General features: G+C 49.4%; 4 protein-coding genes across 4 annotated transcripts; 1 reads left to right on the plus strand and 3 right to left on the minus strand.

Moving 5' to 3' along the window:
* Nucleotides 1-138: 138 nt before the first annotated feature.
* Nucleotides 139-2038, minus strand: BCR38DRAFT_413984 (uncharacterized protein; the record flags this gene model as incomplete). Its single annotated transcript, XM_040858887.1, has 2 exons — nt 139-1845; nt 1952-2038. Coding segments are annotated over 2 exons (1794 nt in total), but the record flags the coding sequence as incomplete, so codon positions are not given.
* Nucleotides 2039-8346: 6308 nt separating this feature from the next.
* On the minus strand, nt 8347-9937 carry BCR38DRAFT_378442 (NADH-cytochrome b5 reductase). Its single transcript, XM_040857377.1, has 3 exons — nt 9779-9937; nt 9282-9675; nt 8347-9223 (listed from the first exon to the last, which is right to left on the minus strand). The coding sequence occupies exons 1-3, from the start codon at nt 9821-9823 to the stop codon at nt 8655-8657; spliced, it is 1008 nt and encodes a 335-aa protein (XP_040710483.1). The 5' UTR covers nt 9824-9937; the 3' UTR covers nt 8347-8654.
* A 2481-nt stretch (nt 9938-12418) lies between these two features.
* On the plus strand, nt 12419-14693 carry BCR38DRAFT_469122 (major facilitator superfamily domain-containing protein; the record flags this gene model as incomplete). The annotated part of the gene is made up of 5 exons (XM_040862796.1): nt 12419-12979; nt 13044-13173; nt 13229-13791; nt 13886-14184; nt 14666-14693. The coding sequence occupies exons 1-5, from the start codon at nt 12764-12766 to the stop codon at nt 14691-14693; spliced, it is 1236 nt and encodes a 411-aa protein (XP_040710484.1). The 5' UTR covers nt 12419-12763.
* Nucleotides 14694-17021: 2328 nt separating this feature from the next.
* Nucleotides 17022-17471, minus strand: BCR38DRAFT_413988 (uncharacterized protein; the record flags this gene model as incomplete). Its single annotated transcript, XM_040858888.1, has 1 exon — nt 17022-17471. One exon carries the CDS (start codon nt 17469-17471, stop codon nt 17022-17024), a length of 450 nt encoding a protein of 149 aa, XP_040710485.1.
* Nucleotides 17472-19197: the final 1726 nt, after the last annotated feature.

The following is a 19197-nucleotide window of genomic DNA, read 5'->3' on the forward strand; positions in this document are numbered from 1 at the left end:
GAAGGTGAAATAGTCGGAGGACTTTTCGGGTCTTAATGGCCGTTGGTTTACAGCAGGCGGTGGAATGTCCTTTGCAGTCGATCCAGACTTCATAATCATCCTTTCTTCTTCGCGTCCTTCTAGCCCTCCGTTGTGTACCCTGGCTTTCCCAATGGCACTCGGCGTCGGTGAAATCGTCTTTCCAGACGCTTTCTTGCTCGGCTCTGGTGAAACACGTTCTTTACAGTGAGAAACGGGGCGGAAAGTCGATCCAGGAGATACTTCTCCATTTTCACCATGAGGTGTATGGGTAATGGCAAGCCTATCGATCTCTTCTGTGTAGGGAGATGCAAAGTCTTCACTTTGGGCCGAATGGGCTGACCTGGCTTCGGGTTCCTGCACTTCAACTTTCAATTCCGCGTGGACTACTGTCTGGCTTGAGCGAGGGTGCTGGCGATGCGGCCGTTGCGCTTGGATTGCCACACCAATACGACCATCCGTCTGCCGTGTCATAGAATGTGATTTCGTGTCTTCGGTTTGCTGCCTGACGTTTCCGAGGTGGCTGTAAGGTCGGCGCCGCCCTTCATTCGCGATCGGGGCAGCTGGACTAGACTCCTTGGGCAGATGAGCACGCGGCTGCGGGTGATCGGACTCTGCATAGTCGCTGCTGGAATCTCTTGGTTGTGCCGTGCGTAGATTAGCAGGGCGACCCCGCAGGACCTGGGCCTCGGGCGCTTCTGGGACTGTAGAAGCAGTGGTTGCAGGGGGCGGGTGGGAGAGTTCTTGAGATGTCGCTGCCGGTGGCATTGCAGCCTCAATTTTTTGTGAGTTGCTAGGTCGCTGGCTTGGGTCACTGTCACCGGTATCGGTATCAGCGGAGTTCTTGCCATTGTGATACAGGTAAGAAGGTCCTTTAAGCCGTGAAAGAAATGACTGATTCCGGCCGTGAGCTGAGCTAGTCGAACTTCGACTTAGCAGTCCTGGCCTCTTTTCCTGAGACGCCATGGACTTGGTTGAGGCGGATACGTTGGAATTGATCGAAGCCGCTTTGCGGGACTTGGCCAAATCGAGGTCGGCTCCGGCGCTCTTTAAAGCCTGGGCATTATCGATGCTATTCCGCGAGCTTGACCTAAAGCTAGACAAGAAACCCCTTCTCTTTGTTTTACCGTTGTTGACATTCGACACTTGGTTTGTGAGGTGTTGATGATTGGCCATCGAGTCTGGGGGATACTCCGTGGTTGATCGGTTCAGTGGCCTTTCTGTGAGTTTGGGGCGAGGCTCTAATTCAGGGGTAGATACCGAGCGATCTAATATACTAAGCAGGAGCTTGGCTGCCGGAGCATCTTGTGGTGGTGCCTTGCTAAGTCGCGACTGCTTCTTCTTTGGATCCTTGTTGGCTTTTTCTTCACGTTCCTTCTCCTTCTTCTGCTCTGCCTCCCGTTTCTTGGCCTTCTTTTTTCTCTGCCCGTATCCCTCCCAGATGGGCGACTGGCAGATGGATGAGTCGTCCGACAACTCGGTTTCGACTTCTTCCGGCTGGGAGAACGTCACCGTCTTGGTGGGCTCTCGCGGTGGTTCCTTCAGAGACTGTGGGACTGGCGCGGGTTTCTGAGTAGGGTCATCCGCTCTCACGGCGGCGGTTGAGGTCGACGTTGGAGAAGGTGGTATTGACAATGACAAAGAAGGTAGAGCAGAGCTTCGGCGCACGGCTTTCGTCATCTGGGCTTGATGGGAAAGAGGTGGCAGACCACCTCCAGTACCACGCCGAGCCTTGACAGATGAATTAAGCTGGGCAGCCTCTGAACTTGTACTTGACGGTCCCGGTGGTGAGAGTGTTCCTGATCCGTTGCCATGAACGCGCTGCATCTACCAGAGTTGAGACATATATCAGTATTTGATGGGGTATGGAGAGGGTCATGCGCCAGCGGGTAGAGAGCGATATTGGATAGGGTCGCAACCGGCAATAACGTACCTTGTACTTCTTCTCCAGCTCTAGCATGCGCGAAAGACTTTCCGACCTCGTTGGCTTGTCACTTTTTGGATTCTGCACTTTCGCCATATTGAGGATTACGCGTCGACCCAGACAAGGAAAGTAATGTGTTTGCGTTTCGACTTGGGGAAGTAGCTGGCGGGATAGTTGCGGGATCTGAGGAAATGGGATCAAGGCCCGGCACCCGGTGAGAGCTAGACGGCCTGAAAACAAGCCAGCTGAGCACGTTTCTAGTCCTCTGGGTTGATGGACGTTGCTACTGACTTGACCATGGAGCGTTGGGGTGAATGTAGAAAAGGTGAATACGATATGGAGCTGCCTTGGCCCTAGATGCGTATGTCCGTATAGCCGGGTCTATTTGGGGCCTCGCCCTGACGAAAAAATTGACAGCCGAATATCACGAAAGTCTGGTAATCTTTTTTTGGTCTTGCCCCGCGTCGAAAGTGACTTAGAGGAGGCTCAGGGAGGTCCAGGCTATGATACAACCGTGACGATTGGTGAGATGCAAGTGGTGAGGATGCAAAGGATGTCATCAAATTAGACAGGGATGAGCCGACAGCAGACGCAAAAAAATAATGTAGGTTAAAAAAACGTAGGTTAAAAAGAAGAACTTCAGCAGCGGGAACTTGGGTATAGCCGGTCGACTGGGTTGATGGATTATTAGGAACCGGTGGAAATGGAGAAAATGGATCAGGCGCGGGTAGAAAACGTGTTTGTTCTTGTTTTCTACCAAGACATCAAGTTGTCAAAGAAGGTAGCTTGCTCCACGATGATCACCAACACGAATAATCCTCCACTCATGACCAGTTTTGAGCGGGGGTACGCCTGCACAATCCGGCTCTCCCTCCTGCTGCTGCTCAAGTCGCAGGTGGCCAACCTCGATTGTTCCACCATAACAGGTACCTAACCTGTTGGTTGGCCCTCTTTCAGGACTCGCTTCAGCCTCCCGGTCCCGCTGTTCTGTTTTCGGACTGATATCCACCAGAACCGACCACACTGCACGCTCGTGGATTGACTGGCTCCACGAATTTTGATAGTATGAAAGTAGGCGACTGGGCTCGGAATTCGGCAGCATGCCTTCTCTCAACACAATACCAGATCATTATGCCTGTGTGCCCACGCCGGGGTTTAATGGAAAAGTCCCCATTTGCCACTTGCTATTCTCTTGAAAGTTTGTGTGTGTGTGTGGCGGTTAAGAAATTGACAAGGGGTTGTCTTGATTGGCGGGCAGTTGCATTCTTGGCAACGGAGGATCAGAGGTCTAGGGTAGCCGAGAGAGGCAATTCCAGGGCTGGCTGTACAGGCCTGTTATTTCCTCTTCGAGACTAGGCCTCCCCCAATGCCCGCTTGGATTCCGGTAACAGCTTTAAAGCACAGACAGCCACTGCCAACTCAATTGCATATTCTCCACAAAACAGGACCCCCAGCTTAATTTAAGAATTGAATGCATTCTTGCAGCGCCACGGATGCCAGGAGTTCATTAGCTCCGAAAGACGCTGCGCTGGACTTCGTGTTCTGAAGGTGAGCTTGCTAAGCGCGGTCTAATTGCTGGCGCCTGCATTGTCCCTAACATCTAGTGCCACTATCTATTCCTCTCCAGAACTCCCTCGACTTTGAGAATTCAAATATTGCCAGATTTTGAATATGGCCGAACGGCCTCAGTCAAAGGCCACTTAATAAAATGATTCTACGGTGGTGGTCGCCTTGCGTGGGCTCATCATTAGCGAGGGGGCTGGGGCCAAAACCTGGGGTACGGCATAGCGTTGCGTCGCTTTGGAAGGTCTCTGGAAGCATCAATTAATTTCGATACTCGGAACAACATTGAAAACGACGAATCAGCCTGGCGTTAAGTGGCCTGCGACCTGCACCATGGAACGACTTGCGTCCGTCGACGTGCTGAGTTATGATCGACGAAACTACAAGCCTTTGCGTCTTCAGCTCCACTGCCGGCTCGCCGACTGCCTCTCCAGTTTGGACTAAACTAACAAGCGTGCCGCCATCGATCCGAACCCACGATTCACGATCCCAGTAAATCTCCGGGGGGAGACGATTGCATCATGGTTTTAACCGGAATAGCCGCTTCTCGCCCTAGCCTCCAGCAGGCTCACACCGTCTGTCTCTCACCTCGAGCCGTAATTCGTCTCCACACTCTCGTGGCCTGTGATGATTGACTTGGCCCCCAGCTGTGCATTCGATGCTACGGGAGGCAGACTCCAGACCCGGATGTCTAGTATACGCCCAAAGTCGGTACGGGCAGGGAAGGATGAAAAACTTCCTCACGAAGATCTGAATTACCACGCAGACTCGCAAGTGGCGTGTCATGGTTACTACTCTGGAGGATGCTGCAGAACGCCTCCCATCGGAATGTCAAACTAACTGCAATCTACCGACGAAAAACGGGACAAAAACGGAGGCTGCAGGACCCGCCCGGCTCGGAGCTTTTTTATTTCTATTTTCTTTTTGGTTCGTAGCATTGCATCTGGGTGCTCGAGACGAGTCACCAAATCACGCCTTAGATGCATCTCTGACCTCAGATCTTCTCGGCAGAACGGCTGGTTCCTGGCTAGTGAAGTTTGGTCAGGTTGAGCAACGAAGCTCCATGTTTAGCCAATATCTCTAGTTAGAAGCCAATGACAGCCCTTCCTACCACCTACCAGGGGTCACCAATGAAATCTCAGCCTCACTCTCTCTCGTATTTCTTTCTCGCCATCCCAACAACATCCCTTGATCCAGGCCAGTTACCTGACCCAGGTCCGCAGGAAATCTCAGCTACTGCCAACCCTTGTCCGCGGTCTCGTACTTGTTCTGGAAGCATGCTGTCGTGTAATACTGGATGTAAGCCTTTATTGGAATCGAAATCATATAGGTCACAATGCAACCCGTGCATCCCCTGGCTCCTCAATACCGTCGCTTCTGCTTTTCGTTCCGGGAACTCATCTCATCTAATGGTATCTCAATGCATCGCTAAAGCATGATGTTATGTCACCTCGCCAACACGCCGTAGACCAAAAATATCAAGCGATGGTGCATCGAATATAGCATGCGCTATTTTTCCTGGAAGCCGCCGACCGGGGTCTATAGGGGCCAAGCCTTCAGGTGTCCAGGTCGCAACGCCGACCAAAGGTTTTCCATCAGCATCGGTCGGCATTTGTTTCGGTCATCACCGTAAAAGATTCATCAACCAAAGTCGCAATTCGTTGGAAATGCTTCTAGGGCGGACCCCTGTCCATCTTTCTTCCGGTCGATTGCAACTCGGCAAGGACCCTTCTGGAAGTGTACCAGTTTCCAAGGTGTCTTGCTTGATCCAACATTTCCGACCGTGTGTTTCTTAAGCAGGAAATCCCCGGAACTCGAGCGACGAGTTGACCGTCAAATGAATGGCCCTACACGGGTTGACCAGAGTCTTCATGGACAGAGACATCCAGTTCGAGTAAAGCAACCCGAAATCAGTTTGTGAGAGCCGCGCTGATTCTTTCACTGATATCATCCAGTAGAAAGAACCCCCTTTTTTGGTTGTTTCTTCACATATGCTCACCATGCGCTGGGCATTGCCCTGCCAGTACATGAAAGCCTCGGATCCAATGTCAAGACGAGTCTTCTTCAGGTGCTCTTGGGCAGCCTCCCCAAGTATGAGCGTAGTTGATCCCCAGGTGTCAAGAAGGAGGCCCTGTCCGACCCATGAGAACGTGCCATGTTTCCGTGTGATCTTAATGGTTCTTGCGCCTCCAGAGGAATGCTGATCAGGAGCATTCTCCGGGTCCCGGTTGAGAAATCTACCCCATCCCGTCCTTTCGCACTGGAACCGACATTCCCCTTCTTCCTCAAGTTTGATTGCAAAATTAATTCTCTCTTTCCTTGGTTCAAAAGCTCCAAGGCATTAAAACCCTCGATTCCAGCCATTCGCGTGTCGATTTGTGCATTGCGCAAGTCTTTGTAGACCCCTCAGGAGTTGAGGATGAGTGTCTTGGGCGTTTCCCTTCGTACGAGACAACTTGCCACATAATGGTTCGGTCTCTTATTGCGCCCGCTCCAAAGCGACCGCGATAGATTCATTGCTTGCCAATTCTCCGAAAATCGAGCTGTCAAAGGTCCTAGAGCCACCCAATCCATGGCCGAAAATGGTGACGGAAAGCTTGGCGGAGCTTCACTCTCCCCCTGAGGGAGTATCTTGACTGTTCAGTGGACCAAGACCCGCCAAATTCGCATTTCGAAAGGCCCGGGTGATTGTTGAGCACCGTTGTGAGGGCAGTGTAGGCCGTCACAGATACATGCGGAATACTCAAAAATGCGCCTACTCTTTACACCTTGATACACGTGCTCGGGGTGACTAACTCGCCCTGTAAGACGTCTACCCATTTGCGGCATATGAGCCGAGATCGCACGGGTAGTAGACTGAGAAGAGCGACTGGTGATTCCTCTTGATATGTGAAAACTTTCGTGGTTCTCTCGCAGGCAGTTCACTATTCAGCGTGCCAACGCTGGACTGCCCAGAATATGACGTTCTGTCGTCGGCCAGTTTGGTAGTCGCTGACTGGACATAGCTCCAGTGGCTGATGTCATCCCTGACCAGGAACCGCAATGCTGATGCTAGAACCTCGAAAAAAAACCAACCGAGAAATGTTTTTATGAGAGCCCGGTGCTTATGCTTGACCTGACAATAGCTCTTTTACACACCTAGAAAAGTCATTGGAATAGCCCTTCATATGCATTCTATGCAGGTACAACAACCACGGGTCTGATCCACCACACCAACCCCATTGCGCGTGTTGTGTACTATATGTTATTGGCATCGTGTTCGTATGGCCTCTTTCCCTATCTTCTAGAGGTGCCGATCATGCCCAAACTGAAACAACTTCTCATTTAACAACTGAAGAGAATAATTAACAAGCATTCTTATGCACGCCCTTTGCCAGAACCCAGGTGGAGTCGTCGAACATGAACATGGTCAGTTTCGGTCGAAGACTGCCGGAAACCTTGGTCGTTTTGCCGGATAGCCTTGGGAAAGGGCACAAGCGCATCGTACTTGGTCTCATGATTGTGGAAATCGCTACGGATGCCTCACAGTACGAAACCTTTCCGCCAAGTTCAACTGCACTGGTCACACCAGCCACATTCGAAGACGCCATATTAGGCTCACACGTCACCGGCTTCACATTTGCCGCGACAGTATAGTATCGAAAACATTCCGGGTTGTCCCAAAAGCACAGGCGGTTAGAGAGAAGGTCCTGTCTTTCCCCTTTTTTTTCTCAATCGCCGCAGCCTTATACCCACCTGCGCATGTAGAGCAGATGCACCCCAGATCCTCACGTCAACTACCCTGCACGCCATATGAGAAAACAATATGGGAACCCGGGATCGTCCCGTCTGCAGCAAGGCCGTCAATTTCTTACCTCACAAAAGGTCGAAGAGCTATTTATAGGAAGGCAGTTGTTGACGACTTTACATGTATGCAGTAAGCCAACGTTGGCCGCCTTTGGTGGTTAATCGGCCACATGTCGGTGTAAGCCAGCACTGCGGTCGTTTAGCCGGCATGGCTATAGCTACTCCTATCTTCTCTTTGTGGCACAAAGTTGGTCGGCTTGTCTTCGATCTCGGATCTCGCGGCACACGTTCGGCTTCAAACATCGGGATTCGATCGATTTTGGGTGTTGGGTCCAGGGTCATCCATCCATCAGTGAAGGCCAAGATATGGAAGCTCAACTGGCAGTTAGCTTCCGGCGGGCCTTCCCGGTTGCGGATACTTGCAACGACTACTAGCGCCTCAAGCTAGCATTGAATAGTCTAAGTGCTGTCCCGGATCGCCGGAAACTTCATGTCTAGAGATTCGCTGGATGGGATCTGACAATCAAGGTTCAACCATCGGTCGTGCGGCGTTGGCTGAGATGTTTATGTGACCCTAAAGCTTAGTATTTAGTGTTGTTGCTAGAAAATGTGAGTCTGTACTTTGACAACTTTCATGGTGTTCATTCAACAGGACCGTTATTATCGACACGTGCAAATAATAGTTGTCCTAACTGTAGTCGTCACCCCACGGCCTACATAGCCTGTTCTCAGCCGTGCTGCCATGACGGCGCAGAGGACGACCTCGATAGTGGCTAAGAACAGTAGGCACCCGATTAGTATTATTGACATGTTTGTTTCTAACGGAGGGTACTGTAACGCAGTCGCTAATAGAGCGAACCTACGTAGCAGCGTATGTATTTAGTCCAGCCATTAGGGCACGGTTTGACATACGGGAGCACTTGTAGAGGTACCGGGGGCTTCGAGCCTACGGCGTATTTAATAATATTATCTTAAACAAAGCCTTGTGAGGATGGGTTTTGTGTTTACTGTAGATGATGATGCTGTATGGCGCATACTGGCGCAACATCTGGGTTTGGACCTAGAGGCTTTACTTTATTTACAGATATGTAAGTATTGTACTTATGTAGACATAATTCAATGCGCTGACCAGCAAATTAGTGAATTTTAAAACAGGGGAGGTCCAGCCAGGAGATAAGCATAGATCAGAGACAGCATACATAGCATCACAGGATACAACGTGATTAACTAGGTCGAAGTAATCCAACTCTTTTTGTAATCCGGATCCCCAAGAAGCGGGTTCTTCATAGTACAAGTGATGAATCGACTACCCATCTATTCACACATCTAGGTCTAACACGACGACAAAAGCACTGCACTCCACTTAAAATTTGTAAACCTGATCCTTAGAGTAACCCAACTCCTTAAGGATACCCGTCAGCTCACCTTGGTCCTTAGGGCTCACCTTAGGTCCAGAGATGGCCTTGTACAAGCCAGGAGGGCCGCAGACGAAGACCTTGATGTTCTCGCTCTTAGGCTCGGGGAGGACCGTCTTGAGCAGGTCCTTGGTGATGAAACCCTTACCGCCGGCCCACTCCTTAGGGGGCTGGTCTAGGACGTAGAAGGCACGGAACCTCTGGGGATAGGTGTTCTCGAGGTTCTCGAATTCGCGCTTCAGCAGAATGTCCTCTTCGCTGATGTTGCCGAAGATAAGGGTAACCTTGGTCTTGTCGTTGGGGTTGTTGAAGATGGCGCGGCATAGTTGGTACATGGGTGTAATACCAGTACCACCAGCAATCAGTGCGATGTGGTCGTGCTTGTTCTCAGTCCACGAGTACTTGGGCAGCGGACCCTTGAAATCCAGCCGTTGGCCGGGCTTCATGTCGTGCATGTGTGTGGACATGGGGCCGTTGGGGTATTTCTTGACGACGAGCTCGAGGTATCCCTGGGCATCTGCAATAGGATGCGTCAACAGTCTGCGCAATAATCAGGAAAGTAGAAGATGTTTTACCTTCATCACTGGTAGGCGTGTAAGGTCTCACGACGGGCTTCTCGCCCTCGGTCTGGAACTTGGTCAAGAGAGCACTAGCGACTTGCATACCCGATACCATGCCATCCTCGGGAAGCTTGAAGCGGAACTTCTTGGTATTGTGGTTGACGGTCTCAACATCTTCCAGCAGCAGCGACAAGAAGCCCTGATCGCCACCCTCGAATGCCTTCTTAGCGGGCCCGCTGACGGCTTCCTTCACTTTCTCTTCGGCCTTCTGTGCGGCGCCCTTGCCTGCCGGGGTCGCGAAGAAATAGTAACCGGCACCACCTGCAACGACCGCTCCTCCGGCGGCGAGCACGAGCGTGTTGGAGCCACCCTTTGCCGGCTCTGTTGCGTACGATCGTGAGATCAAATTCTGCGACGCGTAATTTGTCAGCTTTAAATGCCATCGCTGTGGTCCAACGGGCTGAAAGGCCGTTGCGGCAAAGCTCGGGAGCTTGGGCCATGGAAAAACTTACACGCTTCAACGGCTGTACCGCTCTGAATGCTGTTCTAACGAACATTGTGAGAGGTGTCAAGGGGATAGAGGAATGTTGTATGGCTCAATTGATCTCAGGTAGTAGGGAGGAGAGATGGCTCGGAAAGTGCAAGAACGTAAAGCTGCCAGTCAGTCGGATTGCGACCATGGCGTAATCCGTGGAACTGCGCCCAGGATATCTAACCTATCATGATGTAGGAAGTCACGTGATATGCTCAAATAACTACACATCTTTACAGCATCTATCACCACGTGAACTTGCCTTGATATTGTGGATTTCAATCTTTGTTGAGGCAATTATCTGTCTTCGTTCGGGTGCAGAACTACACCAAGATCTTGCCTCGTTGTAGCGTACTAGATAGAATATGTGGGATCTGCTCTCATCTGTGCTCACCTCTCGTGGCTGCTTTTAACGCTTGGAGAGTTACTGCCAGAGTGATAACCCGTGCGCCCGGCCGACCTTCTCATTTCATCATTCTGTCCCAGCACTGCAAGGTGACTGAGGCAAGGCTACAGTATACCCTATCAAAATTTTATAACAATAACATGAAGAACTAGAAGCTGCGGATAGTTTCCTAGCCGCTCTGTGGTGGTTTGGGCCAGGGGGCCAGCCAGTATAAGTGGGGCTGCTAGCGCCAAAGATGAAGGGACTAAGAAATCGTATTCGTTATATGAACTTTCTCCTTTCTTCGGATCTTTACGTCTTCGAAACTGTCACGACCTGGGTTGCATCGCATTGGTATAGACCTCGATTAGGTGCTATCGACGAAGATTCTACTCTAAGGAGCGAAGGAAAGAAGATGACAACTTAGGTTTGAGGGAGCGCGACTAAGTCATCCACGCTTGGCGGGGCTCCTACAAGGGTTATGATTGGCTTCCCATCTGACACTGCCACGGCAGGTGTTCCAGCTGTAAGTCACCTGGTTGTAGTGAGTCTGCGAGGGTTGACCTTCACAGAAACAGAACAATTTCATAATTTACGTATACACTATTAGGCTCTTCGGGGGCATAATCGGCTAGTAGGCTACTAAGTAGGATACTATAATAACCTCGACCACGGAGTTAGAGTTATTAGCCCTAGTACAGGCGGCTAAAGAGTTTCTCTTTATATCTCGACTCGTTATAGAACCTAGATTTAACTTAATGCCAAGACGATAGAGCTCCGTTATAATAATATATAGACTGTGACGGTCAACCCTCGCAGACTCACTACAACCAGGTGACTTACAGCTGGAACACCTGCCGTGGCAGTGTGAGATGGGAAGCCAATCATAACCCTTGTAGGAGCCCCGCCAAGCGTGGATGACTTAGTCGCGCTCCCTCAAACCTAAGTTGTCATCTTCTTTCCTTCGCTCCTTAGAGTAGAATCTTCGTCGATAGCACCTAATCGAGGTCTATACCAATGCGATGCAACCCAGGTCGTGACATAGACTATTAAGCTCGTTAAGTCGGAGATCCCTTGACTATAGACCTAACTACGCTACGTCGATATATATGATCACTATTTATAGTAAAAATCATAGAAGCGGAGGATCACAGTAGAATATAATAGGTAATTATTCCTCCGGTTTCGCTGTGTGTGGCTTGCAGAGTGGCGGTAATCTAATAGTAACCTTGATATAATAGTAATATAAACTCTCTGTGAGCTGGCTGGGGAACAATCCCAGCGCCTCGGAAACCCCTGATATTCGATGGCGACATAGCCTGCTGGGAAGTAGCGTGGGATGCAGGAAAGAAGTCGACCTTCGTGATATTGGTAATATACTCGCGCCTTATATCCTCGATTTGCCGGCCTTACGCTTTTTTTCAGCGGGCTAAAACAACCGACGTCAGGAGTCCGGAGAAAAGGAGACGAATGGGCAAGCATACAGAAGATAACAATCTTGTTCTCCTTGCAGTATTGTTCAAAATCGATCGAGTAGTGGCTCTCGTGACCGTCAAGGATGAAGACGAAATGTCCCGATTGTACGACCTTTTGTATGCTGATCGAAGTGCTCAAACCGTTTGAGACCGTTTTCGTTTGTCTTCCAACCGTTATCAGTAACAGCGATGCGACAGTCCTTTGGTAATGGGCTGTTATCATACCAAAGAGAGAGGTGGTATTTGTCCCCAACAATGATATACGGCGGGATGGCCCAGCCGAGTCTAGGAGGAAATGCGCGTGTATCGACGTCGATCATGTAATAGACTTTTATTATTAATTTTATTAATTCAAAGGTATGATTAACTCCCCTAGATCCGCAAGTCTTCGAGAGTTTGGCGTAGAATTGCGTTGTGATATTTGGCCGTGCATTTGCGTACCCGGTGTCGATCGCGGTACTCTATAAATACGAGAAGTGGCCCGAATACCAAGTTCTCGGTCATTTTCGACAGCTTTTTGAGCTAGAAGTAGATTTATTTCGTTTAGATCCAATTGTATTATTTTTGGTCGAGAATTAAATGGCCAGCTCGCCTTTGGATTACGTTATACAACTAATAAATACATAAAGTGCATTTGCCATGTTGATCGTCCTTTGCTAGAAGTATCTGCCCTGGCCGTGCCGGGAAATGAGAGGCAAGTTTAGAAAAGTAGGGCGCTTATTTTTATCTCTTAACTTACAGGCGCCATACCTAAGACTGTCAGAATTGATTCCATCGTAATCAGCACCCACGGTTTCTCACTCCTTCTCAATTTTGTAAATTGTTTGGTTACACCGCCCTCAGGTGCCTGCAGATACCCAGAAAACGTCCCCAAGCCGAAATTGGTCAGCCATCTCACTGCAGTGAATTACTGATTTTTTTTAATTCTGCTATCAAGGGTGCCATCTCACGCTCGCCTCCTGTTCAATTTTAGTCTTCCAGCCGTCCACAAGCAGCTTGTCGGTTCCAGTGGAAGCCATCAATACTCGCCGACCCAAATTTGCCAACACATCTTCCCGCTGTTGGTCGCCTGATTGCGCCACTACCGGAGTCCATTCGGTACACCATGGAATTCAATGAACCGCTTCCCGCCCAAGGCCAAAACAGCGGCGGTCAAGACGCCGAGAAGACACCGCAATCCGATGACTCCGATCCGGTTGGTATCAACACGACGCCCAAGAAGGGCAAGAAGTCTCTGGCCGTTTATGTCAGCTTCTTTGGCATCACCGTGGACGCCTTTGTATTTTCCCTTGATGTCACTACCCTAGCCGTAGCTCTTCCGGTCAGCCTACAGCTGCCGCTAATGACTTTTCCCAAGAATCTAACGTTGACACGACGGCAGTTAGTCCATTGCGAAGCAATTGTATGGCACCACTCTGCAGTCATTTTGGGCGAGCATTGTGTACTTGTTATGCGTCGTCATCACCCAGCCGCTGTACACCGCCGGCTTCCTGATGTTCACTCTGGGTTCAACTGGTTTTGCCGTCGCAAAAAAACATGACCACCGTCATTGTGGGCCGCTTACTGCAAGGTCTCGGCGGCGGGGGCATGGATCTCATGGCTGAGGTCATCGTGGCGGACTTGACGAAGGAGCGCTCCTTATACCTCGGGCTCCTGGCTCTTCCCACCGCCATTGGAAGCATTCTGGGGCCGGCACTGAGCGCTCTCTTCAGTACCTACGTATCCTGGCGCTGGATCGGTTGGATCAACCTACCATTACCGGTTGTGTCTTTCTTCTTGGTCGTCTTCTTTCTTCGTCTGCGACCGGTTGATGCCTCGATTATGGCCAAGCTCAAACGCCTCGACTGGGGTGGGATACTCCTGTCTTTTGTTGGAATTATGGTTTTTGTCGTCCCGCTCAGTTGGGCGAATGCCTTACATCCCTGGGCATTCCCCCTTCGCCTCTTCCATTCGAAAACCGTAAACCTAACGATCCTCGCCAACTTCATTCACGGAGTCTCGCTCTACTCACTGCTACAGTACTTGCCCCTTTTCTACCAGGCCGTCAAGCTTGACACGCCTGTAGGATCGGCTATCACACTGCTTCCCACTAGCGTTTTGAGCGTGGTTTTCGCTGTTGTCGGCGTGATTCTGGTAGGCGTCTTCCATAAAGGATACCGATGGGCCATCCGCTCATTCTAGGTTATTGTCACAGTAGGCACCAGGCTACTGTGTCTTCTGAGCATAGACTCGTCCACCCCTATATTTTTTTGGCCTTCCCATCTTGTGGGGTGTGGCTATCGGCGCCCTCATGCGTCTTCTCCATCTTCCCATACAGGCAAGCGTGGCCGATATCAAACACACGGGCCTTGCCACCGGGCTGCTGCTTTTGATCCGCCTCATGGGCGGTGTTGTCGGGTTGGCGCTGGGATCGACCATATTCAACAGTGTCTTTGCCTCGTCCATCATCAACTTGGAGCTCCCGGGCTCACTAACCATCCTCCAAGATGCAAGTCAGGCCATTGGCTTCATTCCTCCAATTTGGCTGTTTGTGTGGCTTGTAGAGTGGCGGTAATCTAGTTAACAGTAAACTTGATAAAATAGTAATCGCCTCTCTGTAAAATGGCTGTAATCTAACATACCCCCCTAGATGACTTTCTGGAAGCATGTTACCTAGTAATAGTCTTGTTTACCCTATCATAAATCATCATCCGTCAATTCCTTTAGTTTCTTTGCCCATAGCTATTCTAAGATATCTTTTAAGCTAATCTATACTACGAGTCTATCGAATTATACTCCTTATAGTACCTTACTTAATCTATTAGCGACTATATCTACTATCGGAGTATTGTCACAGCGCTGGAGATATAGAGCCACAGAGTGCTGTACATAGTAGTTAGTGGGACCCAAAGTCAGTGATCTACTGGCACTGTAGATCTTCTGGTCTGTTAGCCTAGGGGCTTGGTCCTCCCTTGTGACACTTCCTGATTCATACAACTTCACCCCATATGCACAATCAAATGTATAGGATTCCTCGAGATACTGTCGGCACCTAAGACTCTATCTATCCAGCGGAAGCTAGATATCCTTCGATTGAAAGAGAAGACCTGTCAGGGTACGGCTAGGCCGAAGGCAGTAGTACAGAGTGATGGGGAGTAACGGGCGTCCCTCCTACGTAGCACCGGGTGGTCACTGGCGGTCTCAGGTAGGGGTGCCCACGATGATGCATTGATCTCTACTCTCTCTATCTTCTTCCCGGGCCTCCGCCCCTTACATAGATAGCTAGAATCCGGCGTCGGAGCCGCGGAGCACTACTTTCTCCGATTGTTCCGCAAACCAAGACTTCCATATCGTGTCATGACTCGCACGTCCCTACACCAGAGCCCCACCGGTGCCTATGGCATTCTGTTCTCTGACAAGACCCTAGAGAAGGTAGGTACCGACGACGTAGGACTAGTAGCTGTAGTAGTTGTGGAAGAGGCACCGTCACTAGAGCTTATCATCCGATAATAAGCCGCAGAGGAAGGAGTGTTTCCTTAATAGAGAACTTAACTATAGAATTAAAGGCTACCTGGTCCGACAGCTAATCCTGCTAATACTATTAGACTATACCTAACTTTGACAAAAGAGGGCGAATAAATCCGATAACGGACCTAAGTCTAAGCCCCAACGTAAAGGAGGAATAACGAAGAGTAGGCCTAAGTAACGAGCGTACCTAGTAGGTTAGCTTAGATAAGGACGAGTCCGGGTCTCACGATAAGGCTGTCCTGTACGACGACAAGGAAATTTCTGTCCTTTCAAAGGAGGACATCTGTACGATCCCCTATTTATCCGGGGTTACTGACTCTGGCTGTTCGAGACATACACAATATTAAACTCTTTAGAGGCCCGCTCCAAACAACGAGTACCCACCAACGAACCTTCTCGGAAGAGTCGGCAGACCCCATTACTGGCGGTTCGCCAAAGGCGAAGGCAAAACCCGAGCTGCATATGTGTCTTCCTCGGGTCCACAGGGCTTTGAGGAACTGGGGCACGAAGACGTGACTGATCTCACAGGCACGCTGGCCCAACTTAACGTCAGCGAGGACACTGCCGGCACTGCTGCCGAGCCAAAAAGTAGCAGCAAGCCCAAAAAGCCCAGCAAGAAGGCCAACAGCAAGTCGAAGAAACAGAATAAGTCAAATTATAGTGCATCAGGGTGGACGCCCACAACGCAGGAAGCCGACGATGCCAGCTAGACCATATGGGACCCGGAGAACAATATATACAGGAATAAACTTTCGGACCCAGAAGGATACTGGTATATCGAGCAGACAGACAGCTAGCTCGACTGTATATCTGCAGAACTCATAGGACACTGGTTTCCTTGCATGGCTGCTTGCTTCCCTCTGCGGGTCGACACGAAGGAATCTAGGACAGAACGGCATGTATTATATAACGTACGGATTCTTGCTAGCTAATAGCTTTCTTTGCCAACTCTCTAGAACAAGGAGATGCAGGTCTCATTTGCTACTTTCATTTCATTACCGGCGCCTATAAGCAATAGATTGAATTAGGGCTATTTTGTTGTCCAGCTATCTATGACCATAGACCTATCTTATTTTCTGGTTCGGCATATACTCTGTGAGGATCGCGAATCAAAATAGTTATTTAAATAGCTGCTGGCTCTTTAGTGATTGGCAGCCTGCATTATTGTTTGGTTTAAAACACTTATTTTGACTTTACCTGGAAAGCTAGATTTGATCCCAGTGAGCATTGAGACTAGACGTTGGTGCATTTTCTTATTTCAGAACCCGGTAGCTTAAGGTGCCGCGACAAGAAGCCGGCGCTCGAGTGATAATGACAGGCCAGAATGCCTTCACAATATCCCGCAGTATGCTGGAGGCAGGTTACGAGAATCCGAGTGACCTTATCAGTCTGCTCCCCAGTATTGGGGCCCACATGAAAAATGTACTACCGCAAGAAAAGCACGTAGGAACTGCAGATGCGTACCCAGTATTCCTTGTGAGCGGCAAAATTATCTCCCCGAGACTTAGTTCTTGTTTTCCCGTGCACCAAACACCTGGGGGAGCGAATCCACCATCTTGATTAAATGGCAGGTGAACTTCTCTAATGAAGGCAGAGTCAGGTTACCCTGATGTCCTTCGTCATCCTCCTATTAGCTCATGAGTAATTCCATGTCGTATCGTGTCCTCTGGTTGGGTAACTCCTAATTGTAGGTTTTCAGGTTGCAGTGATACCGAGGCTGCTAGGCACATGTTGGCTTTCGTGATAGAGTATTTGGTGTTGTGCGATCTGTTCTCAACGCTTCGCGAGCACTGAAAGATAAACTCTGGTCTGTTCCTTCCCAGAAAGTCGAAGCAGAAAGCCCTGATGTAGGGAAATCACAAGCCACGTTTATTTGCATCAATCCCTTTGCCCCGTTCTAGACAGTGGCGCAGCTCCCCAATGTCCAAGTCGCTCACATCGCTATCATTGCGGTTTCTACTGCAGCTGAGGCTGTGGCTATAGCGATCTGGTGGTGATGACGGCATCTGACAACCACTCCACGATCTCTTCGTGTAGTTTCTCTCGGCTTGGTCGAGGAGAAGGACGGGGATGTAAACAAGACCGACAACAATGTAACCGACTCCGAAGGCAACCAAGCGGGTTCCGCTGATAATAGTGTGGCGAGCCTGTTTGCGGACTTGGCCGGCTGCGATGGCGACAATGAAGAGCAGGCCAAAGAGGGTGAAGATGAGGGAGGCAAGGATATACTTGAGCGTCTCACCCTCGGGGAGCTTCTGAGGTGTCGCCGTTGTGTTTTCCATTTCGAGAACTTCTTGTGTTGTCATCTTTTCCTTTGAGCTGAGTAAAAATTGGCAGAAAGTCAAAGGTGATGAACTGACGGGGGTGACTGGTCCCGACGGGTTCTGTTTTTAACTGAAGATATCGCACAATGGATGTGTTGGATATTCGACAAATTTATGTCACTCCAGATAGAACTGAGGAAGAAAGCTGAGGCAGGGCCCAGTTTCTTCTTGAATGCAACCAAGATTTGGCTTGTCAAGGATCTGGTTCAATTTGTATGATGTCCTGAGGAGAAGAAGAATGGAGCTAGTCGCTCAAGAAGCTTGACGACAAGCAAGAACCGAAGAATAATTCATACTTGAAAAATGACTTTCCATAGTCCACATTCACGATTGCAGTGAGCGAGCAAGTTTTTGTCTGTGTGCCTGAAAAGTTCGTGACCAGTCACATGTTGGTCGAGATTTGGTAATAGAAACAATAACAGGGAAGTTGCACATTGTCGTGCTTACCAGTTTGATACTTTGAGTGAGAAAATTCACCCTTTGAAATCTCTTTTAATGAGCCAGGGCTACTTAAAAACTAGGCATAATCAAACAAATATTTACATCAGAAGGATTTGGATCAGTGACAGGAAAAGGTGCAAAGTAGGTAAAGGCAATTGCCCATTGAGGTTCGCGTGCCTCATTCGCTACCGAGGTCTCGGGCTGCATGCAATACGACCTACTTTATGAAACGATCAAGTAATTTGCAAAATTTGACTGGATTTATAAATGCCTTTCGATATTCCATTTTGCATGGGAAAATACTCTGCTGGCTTTGTATCAACTACACCTTGATATCAGCCATTGCACACTCGCTCACTTTTGGGGAAAGAGAAAAGATACCATGGCCATATCCTATGGCCTATCAGGTGCGAGGCTGCCATCCGGTGCAAGCTATCCTAAGATACCCAGTTGAAAGAGCAGATAGCTTGCATGAGACAATTTTGGAACTCTCAGTAGTCATAGTCATCTGGAGTCCTCTCCATATTTTCCCTTGCAAAACTTCACAGATACTTTACAAGAGCAGTACATTCTAGGGCATGGAGTGCTTGGCGATAAAATTGAGCCAAAACATGAATTTATCAACACCTGCAAGATGTATCGCCGTATTGTTCATCGCTGCCTATCTACAAATTCACCCTTGTCTATGGAAACATTGCAGCCATGTCAATCACTCGTAACCTACGAGCCCATACAATTATATATTTCACTGGCGTCACACAGCCAGTCCATCCAGCAGTATTCCCAGACTGGCTCGTTGTAAATTCCATAAATGAACCCCTATCTCCTCATACGAGTGTTTTGCTCAACGCAAGTAACCATCACAAGTCCCCATTCATGTTCAACAGGCTGCGGCTCACTCCGTGTCTCCTCCAAAGTAGAACTAGATCGGGCTGACATCTCGATTTCGGTTATAACAAGTTGGCGGTCTGGCTGTTGAAGCTTGACGGAGCTAGGAATCCCCATGCTGGAACCTAGGATACGCTTTAATTCAAGGATTTCCTTGTATACTCCCTCAATTTCATTCAGCATTGCCAGGATTGTATTGCCGAAGTCTAGTCCATTGACGTTCACTTATATACCTTTCTTACTTGGTCTTCTCCAGCTTCATGTCCCCACAAAACAATATCCATTTCAGCATGCAATGCAAGGGAATGCATGCTACGTATGCACCACATCGGTCGGCAACCACTGACGGCATCCTCGAAATGGCATTGCCGGTATTTGC

Source organism: Pseudomassariella vexata (assembly GCF_002105095.1).
Source record: "Pseudomassariella vexata strain CBS 129021 chromosome Unknown BCR38scaffold_20, whole genome shotgun sequence".
NCBI lineage: Eukaryota > Fungi > Ascomycota > Sordariomycetes > Amphisphaeriales > Pseudomassariaceae > Pseudomassariella > Pseudomassariella vexata.